Source organism: Lathamus discolor, chromosome 4 (genome assembly GCF_037157495.1).
Source record: "Lathamus discolor isolate bLatDis1 chromosome 4, bLatDis1.hap1, whole genome shotgun sequence".
In the NCBI taxonomy this organism is placed as follows: domain Eukaryota; kingdom Metazoa; phylum Chordata; class Aves; order Psittaciformes; family Psittacidae; genus Lathamus; species Lathamus discolor.
The window spans coordinates 59,056,616-59,072,909 of record NC_088887.1 but is presented as its reverse complement, the minus strand read 5'-3'; the positions used below and the strand labels follow the sequence as shown (position 1 = coordinate 59,072,909).

General features: G+C 42.4%; 1 protein-coding gene across 5 annotated transcripts in view; it reads left to right on the top strand.

The window, feature by feature from the left end:
• Positions 1 to 1,722: 1,722 nt before the first annotated feature.
• GABRG3 (gamma-aminobutyric acid type A receptor subunit gamma3) overlaps positions 1,723 to 16,294 on the top strand; it is a 320,210-nt gene continuing 305,638 nt past the window's right edge. For 3 of the 5 annotated variants that reach the window (XM_065677620.1, XM_065677617.1, XM_065677621.1), the window contains exons 1-2: positions 2,210 to 2,841; positions 6,211 to 6,359. In XM_065677620.1, the coding sequence (XP_065533692.1) occupies positions 2,780 to 2,841; positions 6,211 to 6,359 (211 nt within the window). In that variant the 5' untranslated portion in view covers positions 2,210 to 2,779. Of the gene's footprint in view, positions 1,880 to 1,973; positions 2,109 to 2,209; positions 2,842 to 6,210; positions 6,360 to 16,294 lie in introns of those variants that run through there. The other 2 variants (XM_065677618.1, XM_065677619.1) reach the window with 2 other exon arrangements.

Here is a 16,294-nt window from a genome sequence, read left to right as displayed (position 1 = left end):
ACTGCAAATCGCCGCCGGTTTGTCTTTTCTCCAGGGAATTCTGCCCTATTTACACCGCCCGCACGGGCATTGGCAGAGCGAAAGCGGCTCCGGCAACGTGTCGTTGTCCCCCCGCCCAAGACTCTCTTGGCAGAGCACCCCGGGCCCGCGCCGCCCGCTGCAGCATCTCCCAGGCAGTTGGCTCCGCTGGGCTCGGCTTTTATTTGTTTAAACCTGAGTGTGTGTGAATACACACCTTTTTCCGTACGTGACCAGCGCGGGGGCAGTCGGTTACGGCAGAGTCTCTACCTGCGTAGAGCGCTTCCCGTCCTTGCTTTCCAAACGGGCAAGCACTGCGAGCCGGGACGTGGATAGAGCCACCCCGGAGCCTTGAGTGGTGTTTCCATAACCACCAGACTTCAGGAAACCTTTGGGTACCTGAAAACGCTCCTGGCCGCAGGGAGCAGAGTGGGGACCCACCGGTGCGGACGCTGGCCCCAGCCAGAGTTTCCCCTTGGCTGCGGGGCGGCTGCTCCTCCGCTCTCCCCGTCCAGACTCCGGCTCACCCGAGCAGCGCCAGTGCTTCTGCAAAGCTCGCATCGGCGGTTCGCGGTGCAGCTTAGCTGAGTAAAGGGGCGCTTCCACATAGCTATTTCTGGTGAAATCCAGGCAACCTCCGAGTTCCTGCAGTCCCCTCGCTTCACCTTCCCTTCTCCTCCCTCTTCTCCTTTCCCTTCCCTTCTTCCTCCCTTTTTTTCTTTCCCTTCCTTATTTTCTCAAGGCAGCAGGCGTTCTGGAGTCCACCTGCACTCTTCTGCTGGCGCCGGAAAAGAGCCTAAGTCTTGTAACAAGTGATTATTAGCAATTCACAGTAACTGCAATTAGCCAAAGTCAACACGAGAGAACTGCTGTATAATCTAGTGCAGAGACGTTTAGGTTGAAAAATCCTGAAGTGCATGACTGGGAATTAATTGCCTTGCTTACAATGGATTTTCCCTAAGCTGCCTCATTCCTTCAATAAATAACTTCAGGAACAGAACTCTCTCCAACCAGCTCTTCCAGGCATCATGTAGGAGTTATGCTAAAAGCAAAATTGCATCTTCCAGCAGAACTTTTTTTTTTTTCTTCTCTTAATGTAATGTCATAACTAAAACCGACTCCCCCAAAAGCTGGAAATTATGTCTAAGGGAGGAGGAAGCACAGGTTTACGCTTCCGAGACTTCTGATGACAGGAAAACTATCACTCGTTGTACCTCTGGCAGAGCTTTTTGTTTCCAGATTACTGTCACGTAACTGAGATTCTGTCATTTCCCATTCTGAAAACAAAGGGGAATATTCCTATCACCCCGATGCCTGGTGCAAAGCTCCACACACGTGGGGAGAACTGAAGTCACTAAAAATCACATCTGTGCTGTTCTTAGTGAAGTAGAAAAACACACGGCGTCCAGACCCAAACTAGCCCTGAATACACTTGGCTGCCGTCACATTTCCCAGTTCTCACAGCAGAAAATCCTCATTTATTCTGAAGTTCCAAACATACACATAAATCCAGGTAGCTCGGTCCACTGTATCTCTCTCTCTTGCATATACATGTTACAGGCATCCTGTATTCTTATCTATGTGTATCCACGCATTTGTATAGTGCATGCAAACTTCTACACACATACAGGTAGATACAGAGGCACGGTACAAAGGCTCTGAGTTGTGTATGTCGGTCTTGTCTGTGGAAGATTGTACTGTAGGTCCCCCTCCGTAGCTGCCCCGATTACATGGATCTACACCTATATGTACGTCGGGATGCCGGTGGTTCCGACCACTCCGAGACCAGAAGCAATGCCGACCCTTCTCCCTCCGTCTGAGGAGAGCCCCTCCAGCGCCCGGGGAGGGGGGCATTCTGCAAGTGAGTATGGGGATTGGGGGTGGGGGAACCCCCCCGAAACAGCGGGGGATGCTGCCGCCAGGCGCCGCAGCGCCCTCAGAGTCGCCCCCTCAGGGGGCATCGGGCTGGGCTGATGTCCGGGCTCGCTGCGGCGGGCGAGTTCGCTGCTCCCCCTCTCCCTTGTGCGTGTGTGCGCCGGCGGGGCGGGGGCCGGCTTCACTTCCCGGCTCCCCCCCCCCAGCCCTTGCCGGTGAGGCGGGTACCTGTTGGGCAGGGAGCAGGGGACGCGGTGCTCCCCGATGCGGGGCGGCCCCCGGCAGCGCTCCGGTGCCGCGCTCCGGGGCTGGCGCTGCGCGGGGGGGTGGGGGGTGTGGGGTGGGGGGCGAGCTGCGCCCCTTTCCCCCGCCCCAGCCCGCCCTCCTCCCGGCCCGGCCCGGCCCGGCGGGGCCCGGGCTCTGCCGTGCTGTGCAGAGCCCGGGGGGGCACGGCCAGCGCCAACCGAGGGGCGGGAGAGGCCGCGCCGCTGCTCCCGGCAACCGACCGCCGGGAAGGAAGCGGGAAGCCCTCAGCTCGGTACCCGCTGAACACCTGTGAGCCCGTGGAGCCTGATTTGCACCCTGATTTAAACCCTGGCAGCCGCCCCGCTGGGGATCTCCCCCTCGGAACACTTCTTTTTGTGGTGGTTTTTTTTCTTATTCCTCCGTCTTTTTTTTTTTTTTTCTTCTTCCCTCTTCTCCTCCCCCCTCCTTTCCTGGAGCTGTGTGAAAGGGGGTATTTCCTTCAGGGTATAAAGCCGAGAATATCGAGGAAGAGAGGCTAAGAGCTTCACCTAGTTGCCTCGTTCTGTCTTTCACATGAACATTCGCTACAACGTTTCCTTCGTCGTGCCGCACCTCTCACCTGGCCAGCGCTGCCCGGATCATGTCCGCTAAACCCGTGAAACTCCTGCCGGTTTTCTTCCTCCTCTCAGTGTTTCACGCCTGGTAAGTCTGCAACCCCTCGCCTCCTCCACGCTCTCTTCTAGCTCCGAGGCTTTTGGGATGGAGTCCCGCTCGCCGGAGTTTGCCAGATACTCGGTGCCCGAGAAGGACTGCAGGCTCTTCCTTTCTCCCCACGCCGTGCCAGGGCTTCATTCCCCTGCTCCCTCCCCAGACCCGCCTGGCTCCCGTGACAGCCGCATCCCGCCTGCCTGCGTGGTGGCCCCGCCGCTGCCCCTCCCGGCCCGGCGTGAAGGAGGTCGCCCGGGAGCTCTCTGTCCCGAGCCAGACCGGAGGAAAGTTTTCCCCCTCCGGCGGCTGCCGGGGCCCGCACAGGGCGGGACGGCGGCCCCCCGCTGCCCGGGCTCCCCTCAGCGTGAGCAGCCGGCAGCCCCGGCTTGCGTCCGTGCCCCAGCCGCGGGGGCTCCGCGGACGGGGCCGTCGTGAGGCCGGAGGGAGCAGCCGCGGGCAGCATGAGTCCCTGGGGGTGCCCTGTTTCTGGGGGGCGGGCGGGGTTAACAGCCGCGAAGAGGGACCGGGAGAGGCGTCTGTGGCGGGCCGGGCCGGGGAACCCCTGGCCCCTGTCTCGGGAGAGGAGAGGGTTCCTCCGGCGGAGCTCCGGCAGCGGCGGGCGGTGAGGGGCCGGGCCAGCCGGCGGCGGCAGCCGTGATCTTTGGGGCTAGGCTCGCATTCAGTCCCCGTGGTTGTCCAGGGTACTGGGGAGGGCCCCTGCCTCACAACCCGTGCGAATGGATCACCTTAGCTCCCCCCTGTAGGATCTGCCACAGACTTGAAAGCGTGCTCAATGGTCCTTCCCTTCCTTTCCCTTCTCTATTTATTCATCGTGATCTCAGCAGCCTGCCCCACACTGGAGTAACATCTCTTCCCCCAATCCTCAAAGGAACTAGAGGCTGCTTTATGCTAGCCCCCCGCCCCGAGCAAGTCTGGGACGCACGTGTTGCAGGAAATAAACCCTTTCCCCACAGCCTCTCAGGGTTTTCCAGCCTTCCTCCTTTGCAGCTGCACTGTCTCCTCACAGGATCAAAAGTAGTGGCTTCTGAGGAGTTTGGGGAAGGTGCTCAGCCTTTCTTCCTCCCCAATTTGAGAATGGCCTGCCGTTACCCCACACTTGTTTCTGTGGATAGCAGGAACGTGCTGGGAATTGGCAGTCGCTAGTAAGGCTGCAAGTGAAAACTGCAACCTCATGTACCTTCAAGGAGCTTAATTGTGCAGTCAGGCAAGGGAAGAGTAATAACAAACTCTTAACTAAGAAAACAAAACACCTTGAAAAGATAACGTGTCTAGTGTGTTAGTCAGATCCACTGTGAAACCTCTCCCACCCCCAGTCTTAATCTAGAAGGTAGGTAGGAATTTACATGGTTTGGAAGTACTTTCTAGGAAACGAGCTGCTACAGTGAGGGTGTTTAAAATATCTGCCAGTGCTTAAGCTGTTGTGAGTGACTGTTTTTAAAGGAGTGGCTCCCTGAAATGGGAATCATGATCCTGCCTGAACTCAGTTCTCATTTCCACATACAGTCTAAATGCCTTCAGTAAAGTCGTGGGTGCAGCAGAAAAAAAGACGTGCGTTTTGTGCTCCTTTCCCATCGGTAATTCGGTACCACTGCAGCGTTTCAGCTCTGAAATACCAACCATACATGTTTGGAAACAGTGCGTCCTTGGAGAATGGTTCTGTAACTACAGCATTAAATCACAGATCCCAGCGTTAAGATCCCATGAATATGAGGGAGGAAAACACAACAAAAAAAAAAAAAAAAAACCCAAACACAGAACAAACCAAACCAAACAAAACCAAAATTCAAACCCCCAAAATCCTATTGGGGTTTTTAAAAGCTCATTAGGTCAATTATACAAAAAAGTTCAAGTTTTTACAAAATGCAGCTCACAGAGAAGGAATGGTCATCTAGTCAAAATTTCCCCTAAGTTTTCTCTACTTTCGTAACTTGGTTATATGAACCAAGTTTTCTCTCTGTAGAAAATCCTCGGGTTAGGTTTCAAAATTGTGTTGAAATTTTATCTTGAGCACTTTTAATTTGTGAGGTAGTGTTAAATGATTCATGGCTAATCCTTAGGGGCATATTGGCTGTAGAGCAGTTCCGATTAAAAGTTTCATTAAATGCTCATATGGTGGTCTACAAGCAATGTTAAGAGTTGATGATGCTCTGTGATTAAATTTTTATACTTGTATTCATATTTTTTTCTGTTCCTGCGGAGTGCCCATCAGGTTTTCTGGACATCTGAGGCTTTTTAAGGAGAGGGAGAGAGAGAAAAAGGAGGTTGCTCTGATGCATGTAGCACATGCCATGAGTAAGCAACGCTGGTGCCTCTGACTCTCCATTGCTTTGCACCTTGCTTAATTATTGACATTTGTGTAAAAAGGTTGCAAAATGATACTGTATCGCCAGGGCAATGATTACTGGCTCATGACTATTGCTGTAGGTTCCAGCAGAGAGGTTATCTGTTCTGCTGATAACTTCATCTCAGTTTAACTGTCATAGATTTTCTCCAGTAAGAGGCATCAAGCAGATTTGGTTTCCAAGATACCAAAAGATACATCTTCAAATCAACATTTTACTGTTTAGGTGTAAAAAACTGCACAAATGAAATTAACCTTGTGTGAAAGCAGCTCTAGCTGTGATTTCTGGGCAAACTAGTTCACCAAATCTGTGATAGCATACTCTTAAAATAAAAATAATCCACTTATGAAGGAAAAGAAGTCTCAATTCTTTGGGTAGAACCATTTTTTAAAAAATGTCACTAAAACTACAGGGAAATTCAGTTCAATTTATGCAATGTATTTGTGTGCTTGTGATAATCCATCTTCAATTCTAGGAGCAAGCTCTTAATTCTAAGCCTTGTAATACATTAAACTCTAAAATTCAGGCACTGAGAATATTATAATTTATTAATAGGATAAAATGATCAGGAAGTATTAAAAGATCTGAATTTTTAATACTCTTATTAGCCTTTGTGCAAGAGATGGATCAGTTGTCTTGATGTATTAATAAAATAATACTGCAGATGTTCACTCTTCATAAGAGTGTATTGTAAACTAACAAGTTGGGATAGCTTGGTTAAAATACAGGATATAGAATATTAGTCCCATAGCTGTATTAACTCATAGTCTTCTGCCAGTCTCTCAAAACATGTATAAACAATTCTCAGTCATGGCCCATCAACAGATTCTCAACGATTGTTAATGGGAGCATCCTGTTGCATAAACAGCCTAAGGCTTGGTAGAGGCAAGACCAAGGAAGAGATCTAATACTTCTTCAGCTAAGTGTGGAGATTGAGCCAGAATGTAAAATTCAGATTTTAGTTACATGAAGTAACATCTATTTGTTTGATTTATTGCAGTTCTAGAAAGGTTGAAGAGGATGAATATGAAGATGGAACAACTAACCAAAAATGGGTTTTAGCTCCAAAAACACAAGATACAGATGTGACTCTCATACTAAACAAGCTGTTGAGAGAGTATGACAAAAAGCTGCGGCCAGATATCGGAAGTAAGTACTTCTTTTCGCACAAGTGTGGAGAAGCATCGTTATGTACAGAAAAGACATTATGTTACATTTTGATTAGTGTGCACAAATGGCTCGGAAAGTAGTTGATACACTTAAGTGATCCCTTTGGGTCAGTTCAGAGGGAAGTAAGAGCTGTCTGTATATGTTCACCATTACAGTTATTAGTGTCTCGTAGCTATACAGTAACGCAGCAGTTCCAGAAAAGAAACAAAGCCAAAACCCATGCGGTGTTATGAAAGAAAGTGTTTTTGTTTTTAGTTTGTTGGTTGTTGTTTTTTTTTTCAGAGCTATTACTTTGATTTTGCATGGTATTTACAAAGATCATATTTGATAAGTATGTCTGTTTTTAACACACTCGCATCTCTTAGTTTCTCATACTGAATTTAGCTGGTCTTTAATATCTGATGGAGAAGTGCTTTAATGCAGTACCCCACCCATATCAACATCTGGAAGACATTCTCAAACACGTTTTTTATTTTACTTTGTTCACAGTGTCCTCAGATCACTGACTTCAGGCAGACTAAATTACATTATGTTTATGTGGGGCAAAGTAATCATGTCAGTTGCCCTAAAATCAGTAGAGGTCAGAATCATATCTTGCATCACTGGAAAATTGTTACCAATGTAATTCCTTTTGTCTCTGCACAAACTTTCATAAATCCTGTTTTAAAGAAAGGAGTTAAATTACACAGCTCCTCATATATTGTACCAAACAGAGATTTTAGAGTTCTTAACTACATCTATCTATTGCTATCAAGCATCTCCATCCTTGGCCATTTTTTCTAGGCCTGATAGGATTTGGTAGGAATCTGGCTATTTCAGAACCTGAGCAGAGTGTAGTTCACACACTAGAGAATTTAGTTCACCTCTGTCTGCTTCCTTCACTGGTCCCTCTTCCCTCCTTTCATGCCTTTGATGCAGATAAATAATATTGTCCTTTTGAAGCTCAGGAGCAGCTGCATTTGTCAAGGAGAACACAAGGGGAATGTTAGAGAGCTAGGCATTATATCTAGCTTCCCTGAATTGCTCCCTGGTAGCTTGCACATAAGCATATCTCCCTTTCCATCTGGGAGAAAGTTACAAGTTATCCTGCTAACTAGATCGTTGACTTGTCCTGGCAACTGAACTCTCTCCCTGCCCTGAAGATCCCAAGTTGGATAAAGCAAAATGCATAGCAGTCAAAGCACCAAGAAAAAAAAAAGTAGTGGACCAAGTAACATAGAACATACAGTAAGAAAATGCATGTTTTGGAATTAATAGCATGGAATGAACCAGTGGAGTAAGAGAGAAATAATTATCAGGATCAAGCAGAAGTGCAGCCAGTAAAAGATGCTGAGGATTAAATCTAGGACTATCATGCAGTCAGTTACTCATTAGGACCTTTGTATTTGTGCAGTGCTGCCTGTAAGTAACCCGTCTGTCCCACAGGACAGAAGACACCCACTGTTTCATGCCAGATTGAGCTTCACTCAGTTTTCTAATCCTTTCTTGCAAAGCCACTGTTTCTAACAGTGGATAACTTTAACAGTGCTCCTGAGGAAATGGTCTTCTTTCTGAACGCAGTCAGAAAGACCTAAGAAAATTCTGACTTTGCTCTTTCAAAGGTTAGGATTTCAATATTTAGATCACTCGGGAACACACTTTTGCAAGCCAAAGGCTGTTGAGAGGAAAAGACTGGGAAATAGAAGGTATTGAAGTGAACGCTGGCCTATGCAGTGACTTTTCTGTGGTTTTTCATCCTTCCCAGGGCAACTGATGTTTTGCCTAGCTAAGATGTGTGCAGCTACCACCTGTAGCTGTACAGGCATATTCTCAGTGCCCATTTGCTATAATTTGGGCACTGAGTTCTTCAGTAATCGCGTACCTCCAGTTCAGGAGTATAGCCACCAGTGAATGAACTCCTATGAACACCGAGCCACCCTCCTTCCTCCTCCACCACCTTTTGGAACAAAGCAGTGTTTTTCCAGGAGGGGCATGCCTCACTGCATCCCCTGTGGCCACACACTTGGCAGAGTTCTTGTCTCCACACAGCTTGTGAGTTTTTTAATTTTAATGGTGACATTTGGCAGTTTTCCATTATGCTACAGAGCATACACACCTTTTTAGAATTACGAAATAAAAAGAAGAAAAAGCACTGCACACTGAACAGCTTATACCAGTGTACTGATTAGATCAAAAAGGAAAGTGCTTTAAGGAGACAAAGCATATTTTCTACTTATGTTTTGCTAGTTACAGTTGTAGGTCTGAGAATTGTGGGCCTGTTGCATGGTGTAAAGGGCACTAGCTCCAGGCAACAAGTAAACGCATTCTGAGGTATGAAGGTTTTAAAATCTCTTCCATAGGCAGGTGCTGTGGAGCTTATTTCAAAGTTCTTTGGAGACTCATTCAATGGATATGCAATATATTCTAAGTGCAAGTTAGAAGAACTAAGGCTTACTATCCTGTAAGAGTGATTTTATTTTTTTGTACCCTCCTATGTCACACTGGCTGAAGTCCTGATGTAGGAATAAGTTCTGGCTCTAAAATTTTACTTCGTCTTTATTGGTAAAATAAGAATAGAAATACTAGGCAAACCAAGAGGCCACAGAGTAGAATGATGATAATTACAGCTAAAAAAAATCTGTTTGAGTTCTGTTAACAAACTGGGTTTTTGCCATTGCTTGATTTGTGATTAACTGATTTAAAATTTAAGTTCCATTGAAAAAGTACAACAAATCCAAAATGCAACAAAACCAATGAAGCAACCTACAACTAAATGAAATAGTACACGACAAAACATATTTCCTTCAAAGTCAGTTTACTTTAATGAAACTTTCCCTCTCGCCTTCCTTCTTAGACAGCTTAGTTCACAGTGAAGTCCTGGAGAATAAAAGCTGGCTTTATTATCTTTATATGGAACATGGGTTTCCTGAAATAGACAGAAAGCTTGTAACAGTGTATTCTTCCAAAGTGAAAGTTTTGCTAATCACTTTCCCTAAGTGAACTTTACATCTGAAAGATAATACACTATCATTTTCTTTCATTGTGAAAGTCATCTTACCCACCAAAAACTTTAATATGGGAAAGGTTTCTAAAGTGTGCTATTAGTAAAGGGAGGATAAAAATCTCATCCTAGACCAGGCTCAGAGCTGCAGTTCTCATCTGGAGCATGAAGAGCAGTAACTCTTAAGAGTTGCCTTTCATGGGTAGCTGGTTTGCTTACCTGAAAGAAAAGATCTTTTTTTCTCATGTTCGTTAAGAAGCAATGATTAATGTGGGCCAAAATTTCAGTGATGACAAGGGAATAGTAATGTTAAGGTTAGTTCATAAGCTGAGCTAAACTCCAAGCTTCTCTCTTTATCTCAACCTAATGTGAAAGGAAACATTTTATTTCACCCGTATGTTTTGGAGAACAAAACTGTTCCCTGAGCATCTCTAACAAGCAGTTACCCCAGCTCTTTAATTCCAGTGGAAAAGATATTCAAAACCTCACAAACTGCAATCTGATCAGATGCTCTTCAGCCTTCCTGTGATTACCTTCCCCTCTCCCCAGCTCCTAAAACACCTTCAGAACACAAAAGGACTAGAATAAGGAGTTACACACGCTTCTTAGGTACAAACAGACAGAAGTGCTGTCCGCTACCTTTCCACATGGTGTTCCTAATGTGAGAAGTAATGTTAGGAAAGTGACAACTTTCTGATTTCACATTTTTAAAAAATGCCTAAAAACATTGCTGCGGATTATCTTAAGTTCTACTGAATCTTTCTGTTTTGTGTTTGTAACAGTTACCTATAGGAACATTGTGATTTAAGAAGTTAGCCTTTATGTTAGCATGGGTTGCTGTGATAGCTGAAATCGGAGGCTGTGTTGCTTGAGGTCCCTGTGCTCTGTGACATATTAGCCTTAGTCCTTACTCTCTAGAGCATAACCAAGGCACCTAGGGTCTATTGTATACAGAATGAGTTATTTGACAACCTGGCAAGGCAGAAATCTAACCAGTCATCTTGGCAACAAATCTTAGGTTTAAGGTGACCTGAAGTAAATTGCCTTCATTATAATACTAAAAAACATACCCACAGATTGAGAAGACCCTTGCCCCACACAAGTGTAGTAACAGAAGAGAGTGACACAGCAGATATTATAATTGTATATAAATCACTAACCAATCATTGTAACTGAGAGAGTACTATCTTGTAATTTTTGTGTATAAACGTAATGATGAAATCAGCATTGGGTGTGCTTGATTTGTGGAAATTGCCCCTAGCACCCAGCGCTGCAATAAAGAAGTGCCTGCTTCTTTGCTACATTAGTGTTAAAGAGTTTTATTCTCCTGACTTTCAGTGACAACATCATAGGTAAAAAACCCACAGAAGTTATTTCCCCTGCATTTCAGGCTGTACCAATGGTCTTTACGGTTATTTATAGTCTGACAGGGAAGGTTTAATAGTTTCAGTTAATTTCTAGTTCAGAGGCTGGAGCAAATAATGCTGGTAAGAAAAAAGCCAACCAGAAGGGACTATACTCCAGTGTACTCAGACTACCCAGGGAAATTGAAGGTACAGTGTGGTCATAAATATTAGAAATAAAGCTAAAATAAGATAAAATACAAACAAGAGAGAACTTCCTAAAATCCAAATAAGAGAGAACTTCCTGTGCCTCAGAATTACTTGGCCGACAGTAAGTTTTTCAACTGATGTTTCTTGTAATGGTCAGCCAGAACTGAAAAGCCCAAATGTCATATGGAAGTCTTGTTTAAATGTGGTAATTTATTATATTCATTTATTCTTCCTATGTTTCCTAGTACCTGGTTTGTAAGCTGCCTGCCTTCTTATTTAAAAAAAAAAAAAATAGTCAAGCTGACATTAAATCCGACTGGAGGCAAGAGTGTTATGGGAGAGACAGAATAGGCATGAGTAATACTGATTTTACTGACAATATTCACTGAAAGGGTAGAAAAGAGTATGAAGATAATTTGTATTGCATGTTTACATCTCCTGTTTCTCAAATGTACCATTATATTAGAGAAAGCTCTGAACTGCACATGCTGGAGAATGCTTCGTCAGCTTCTCTTCTGAGGTGCCTTCCCACTCATGCCTGCTTTTCCCTCCTCTTTTTATTATCCTGCAGTAACTCTTGGGTTCCTCTTAGATCCTCTAGATTTATTTGATCCCACAACCTTTAGTGGTCCCCTGTATTGTGTATTTAGAAGTCCAAATAAATTCACTTTGAAGTATGTATGTATATGTATATATTTATGCAGGTGCATACATATGTGCACTCCATAATTTAATGCCTATACATCTTCTGACTCCATCTTTTTTAGATGTCTTGGGAGTTAATTTGGTTTCCTTTGTTTCCCAAGTATCTTTATAACCGTTAGCCAAATTTCTGAAGAGGAGAGCAGACTCACAAATAGCTTTGTGGCTCTCAATAACTTGAATAGGTTTGAACAAGTGTAGCTGGTAGAAATAGGTAGGTTTGTTTGTGTCGGCAAACACAGGGGACTAAGATCTGTCTCAAACAATTTACTGTGTTGGCTTGGTAGCATCTAACAGTAGGTTGGTTTTTTTCTTTTTTAAGCAGTTAAGTCGTCTCTGCAAATAGTTTAAGCAATTTCTTAGTGTATGGAGGGAGCAGATCTGTTGGATGAATGGCACAACTTTTATTCTGTTGCTTTTTAAAGATGTCCAGCACAATCCTTATGAAAACCCGGAGTTCTGAAGCAGTATCACAACCTGTCTTTTGTGCACCTGCCCTTCTAGCATGCCACACAGAAATGAACCCTGAAGTGCACCATAGGCTATCGCTGTGGCTGTCAAGTTGTTTTTGCTAGCTTCTGATTGCCACACCTGATACTCTTTAAATTAGCTCCAGCAAGGTTTCCCCATATGTGGTGACAGAAGGTTGCTTATTGCCTCACAGTTGAAAATATTTCCCAGATCACAGTGCAGAGAAAGCTGTAAACTGTCATGCAAGGCCAAATTACTACTTTCTGCTGTCTTTTTTTTTAAAGCTAGCCTACAAAAGACTCTGTTGGACACCTTATAACAGGAAGTAGTGAGGACAGTTTTCATTTAGGGATTGTTTATAGACAGTTGTGCTTGGAGAGCTAACCAGTGTGTAAATGTAGTACACAACAAGGAGAGAGTGAGTAACTTGTGTTTGTATTATGGCAGCACTCAGGAGGGAAAAGCCATGGTCCTGAATCCAACTTCTGTAGTATTGGGCACTATAGAAAATTGTGCAGATTTGTCTAACTTAGGTTTATGTGAAAGAAGAAAATAACATTGGTGAGGGTGTTGTGCCTAATACTCAGCTATGAAAAAGGGCTGAATATAGTGGGAGCTCAGGAGCTGAAAAATGTCATAAGACAAAAAACTTTTTTTGAAAGTTTTGTTTTAATTCAGCCATCAAACTAGAAATCCATTAGCTGCCCATAAGTAAGTCAGTAAATATGAAGACTATTTTAGTGCCAGTCATCTCCCATGCATTACATATAAGCACACTTATGCAAGAAGAGGATTATTCCTGATTAAAGGGCTGCTATTCAATGCAAACAAGAGCAATCTCTGTTCTAGGTGTGAGGATAGAAAGGACTTCTCGATTGTCTGCAGGAGTTATAATTCTCAAGCATCTTCAGTAATAGATGGTTTCTTCTACATCCTTTGCCATAAACATTTCTAGAATATTAATAGCAAGGCTAGTAAGTGAGGAGTAGAATGGCCTCTGTCCACTCCAAACTCCCAGTTTTAGATTTTGAAGGCTGTGATCCGTATTTGAGTTTTAAAACATGACATGAATGCATGTGTTGGTTGTACCTAATCCTTGCCTGGTGCCAGTATAGTGCATCAGACATAGGGTCTTTTGAAATCTACTATGGGAACATTTCTCTGTAGGATAGACTGTCAACAGTGAGTTTTTTAATGCCTATATTGTGCTTTTCTAATCATTTAAGCATGCAGCTTTCTGACCTGGTTCGGTTCATAGCTTCTCAACTGTCAGGGGAAACACCCTACTTTTTACTCATCCTTTTCTCAGGTAAAATTCTTACTGTGTCATATTAAAAGAATGTAGAGAAATTTTATTCCAATGCAATGGAATGCAGAGAAATTACAGTCCAGTGCAATGACCCTGAAGCCATTCAATTTAATGTTTCTGCTTAAAAAGTAAAGATTGTGGTTTTATTTTTTTAAATATTATTTAATGGATTTGATTTTTTTTTTTTAGTTTTTGTTTCATTTTTTTGTAAAACATCTAGCATAAGTCAATAGCTAGAAAACAAAACTTTAATTTGAAGCTTAGAGTACTTCAATACATAGAAATATTTTAGTACTCAAACATTAGGTTTTTTGAAACTAATCTTACAATTTATTCCAAGTAATACTTTTCTCTGCAGATAAAACTGCTCTTTTGTCTCCTTTCTAATGTGCCACTTGTATCTTTACAACACTTACGTCTTGCATGTAGGCTATTGGGTTGACAAACGTACTGGTTCTGTGTTGGAGAGAGAGGTCTTTCACCCAACTACTCAAGAGTAAGGTCCTTTGCAATACAAACTTGTCTTTGCTAATGCAAATAATACACTTACAGAGATAATTTAGGGTTTTATTTCCTGATGATTACTTGCTGAAATGGCTTGATACAAGAGCAGATTGAATATTTTTCTTGAATTGCATTGTAGGTAGGAAAGTTTGATTGACAGTTAATGTTTGCCAGACTCTTCATCTAAACTGTCAGACTCAAACCTATACGTAGCAGCTGCTAGTTCTTATTTTCTCTTTTTTTCCCCATAAGTTCAGCTAAGAAATCTGAGAGAAGGTCTGGGAGTATAGCATGCTATACTGGAGATGCCACAGATGGAAAGCTAGGTAACAGTAAGGAAAAGTCTGAAATATTAATTACATAAGAAAATCTCTTTTTTTTTTTTTTTTTTTTTTGCTCACCTTCCTTCTTTGATTACCTAGGTTATGCTGTCTCTTCCAAGTGTAGATGTGTATCTAAAAGTATATATATTTTTTTTTTGTTAATTTTTATTTGTTTATTAAAGAGGGTTCTGGGAAGTATTCTAAATTGGGCAGATATACAGTGCTACAGTTACCATTTTGCGGCTGCAGCATAAGCTAATAAATTATTGTAATCTTTAAACAAGGAAAACTTTCTGTACATATTGTTTTAAAATATTGTTGCTCCTTTTGCAGTTGTATAGTTTTGTTATGACTGCTATTGTTCATCCAGACTTTGGTTGCTAGCATGCTACAGTTAGCAGGAACAAATCCTATTATTTTTCAGTCACATGATATCACCCCTCCTATGATTGTAAGTAAAACAAAAATGGAAACTTTAGGAATTGATTGTAAAACCAGCCTAACCGTTAAAATCTACAGTTTTCATTCCCCCAAAAATATAATACTGGAAAAATTACAGCTTGTGTGTTAGAGAAAGGTAAATGAGGTAAACAAAAGATGAAAGTGCTGAAGACTGATGAAAGAATAAAATGATTCATAGTTAATCGAGGGAGTCCATTTATGTGCGTGCTGTCATTCACACTTCTGGACAAAATGGCAACAAAACCTAGCAAGTGAATAAAATGCCCTGTTCAGAGGACTGTGTTCTCATCCTGCTATTGCTGTCATCAAAGCTTCCTTTCAAGTCTGCACTCAGATTTTGATTATCCTTTTGATTTTCATTTGCTGTCATGTTTTGGTAGTTTGATCCTAACCTAAAATATAGGGATGACACTTCTGACAGAGTTTCTCTAGCTGTAGAAGTGAAGGTCTTGGACTTCCATGTGTTCTGTTCCATCAGTTTTTCACTGATACCTTTGTAGAATCATAGAACAGAATTATAGAATCATTTAGGTTGGAAAAGGCCCTTAAGATCATTGAGTCCAGCCATTAACCTAGCATTACCAAGTCTACCATTAAACCATGTCTGCCACACCTAAAACGCCCTTTTAAGTACCTCCAGGAATGGTGACTCAACACTTCCTATGTCTTTCTTCAAATGTGGTAATTTGTCTTAAAATATAGAAGTTTTAGCTGACCATAGTTACCCCTGATAAGTGACTTGTTAGTGTAACAGTGTTTTACAGGAACAAACAGGTAATTAGATGTTGCCTGTAAGGTCATGTAGGAAAATATTAATAATCATAATCACTAATGCAAAGTAAAAATTAACACTATAATCACAACTACTACAGCTACTGTTAGCTGTGTGATGATTTATTACAGCTTTATCCCAATTTTAAAATAGCAATTTATGTGCTAATGAGATAATGTAAAATATAATTATAGAGTAATTTCAAAAAATATCTCATTACCGTAGATCCAATCTTGTTAGTGTTGTGTGTTTGGAAGTCTTGTGGAACTTAGACAGTTTAAGTGGGTATGTGTTTCTGGAACAGAGCTCATACTCTGTTTATGTGGCTGCATGCATTCTAAAAATCTGGTGCTAATCGCTTTGCTTCTATAAATGTGTGTGTATTGATCCATAACATTTTTACCACCTCTGTTCTGGGTAAAACTAGAATCATTTAGACCTGGTAGCTGCTTGAACAATATAAGAAATATTAACTCTCAACAAAAAATAATTTAAATTTTATTTAAAATTTATAAGAGCTTACGTTTAAATGAACTTCCAATAAAGTATTTCTAAACATTAAACTTTAAAAAATAATTCTAAATATTTATGACTTGGGCAGGAACATAAATGTTATTTTGTGAGACTTAAATGTGGAGGAAGCTTTCTGTAGGAAGGAAACAAAATGGTTTCATTCATGAAATAAGCATAATTCTGGAGAGCAGAGAACTATCAAAAAATAAAAGATATTTTAAAAGGATAGAAAATTTTAAAGTACTAAATAAGCAAAATAGCAGTAACTTATTGCAGAGTTTATTCCTTACATTACTTGTGAAACTGTATAAAAATCCCTTTTTCA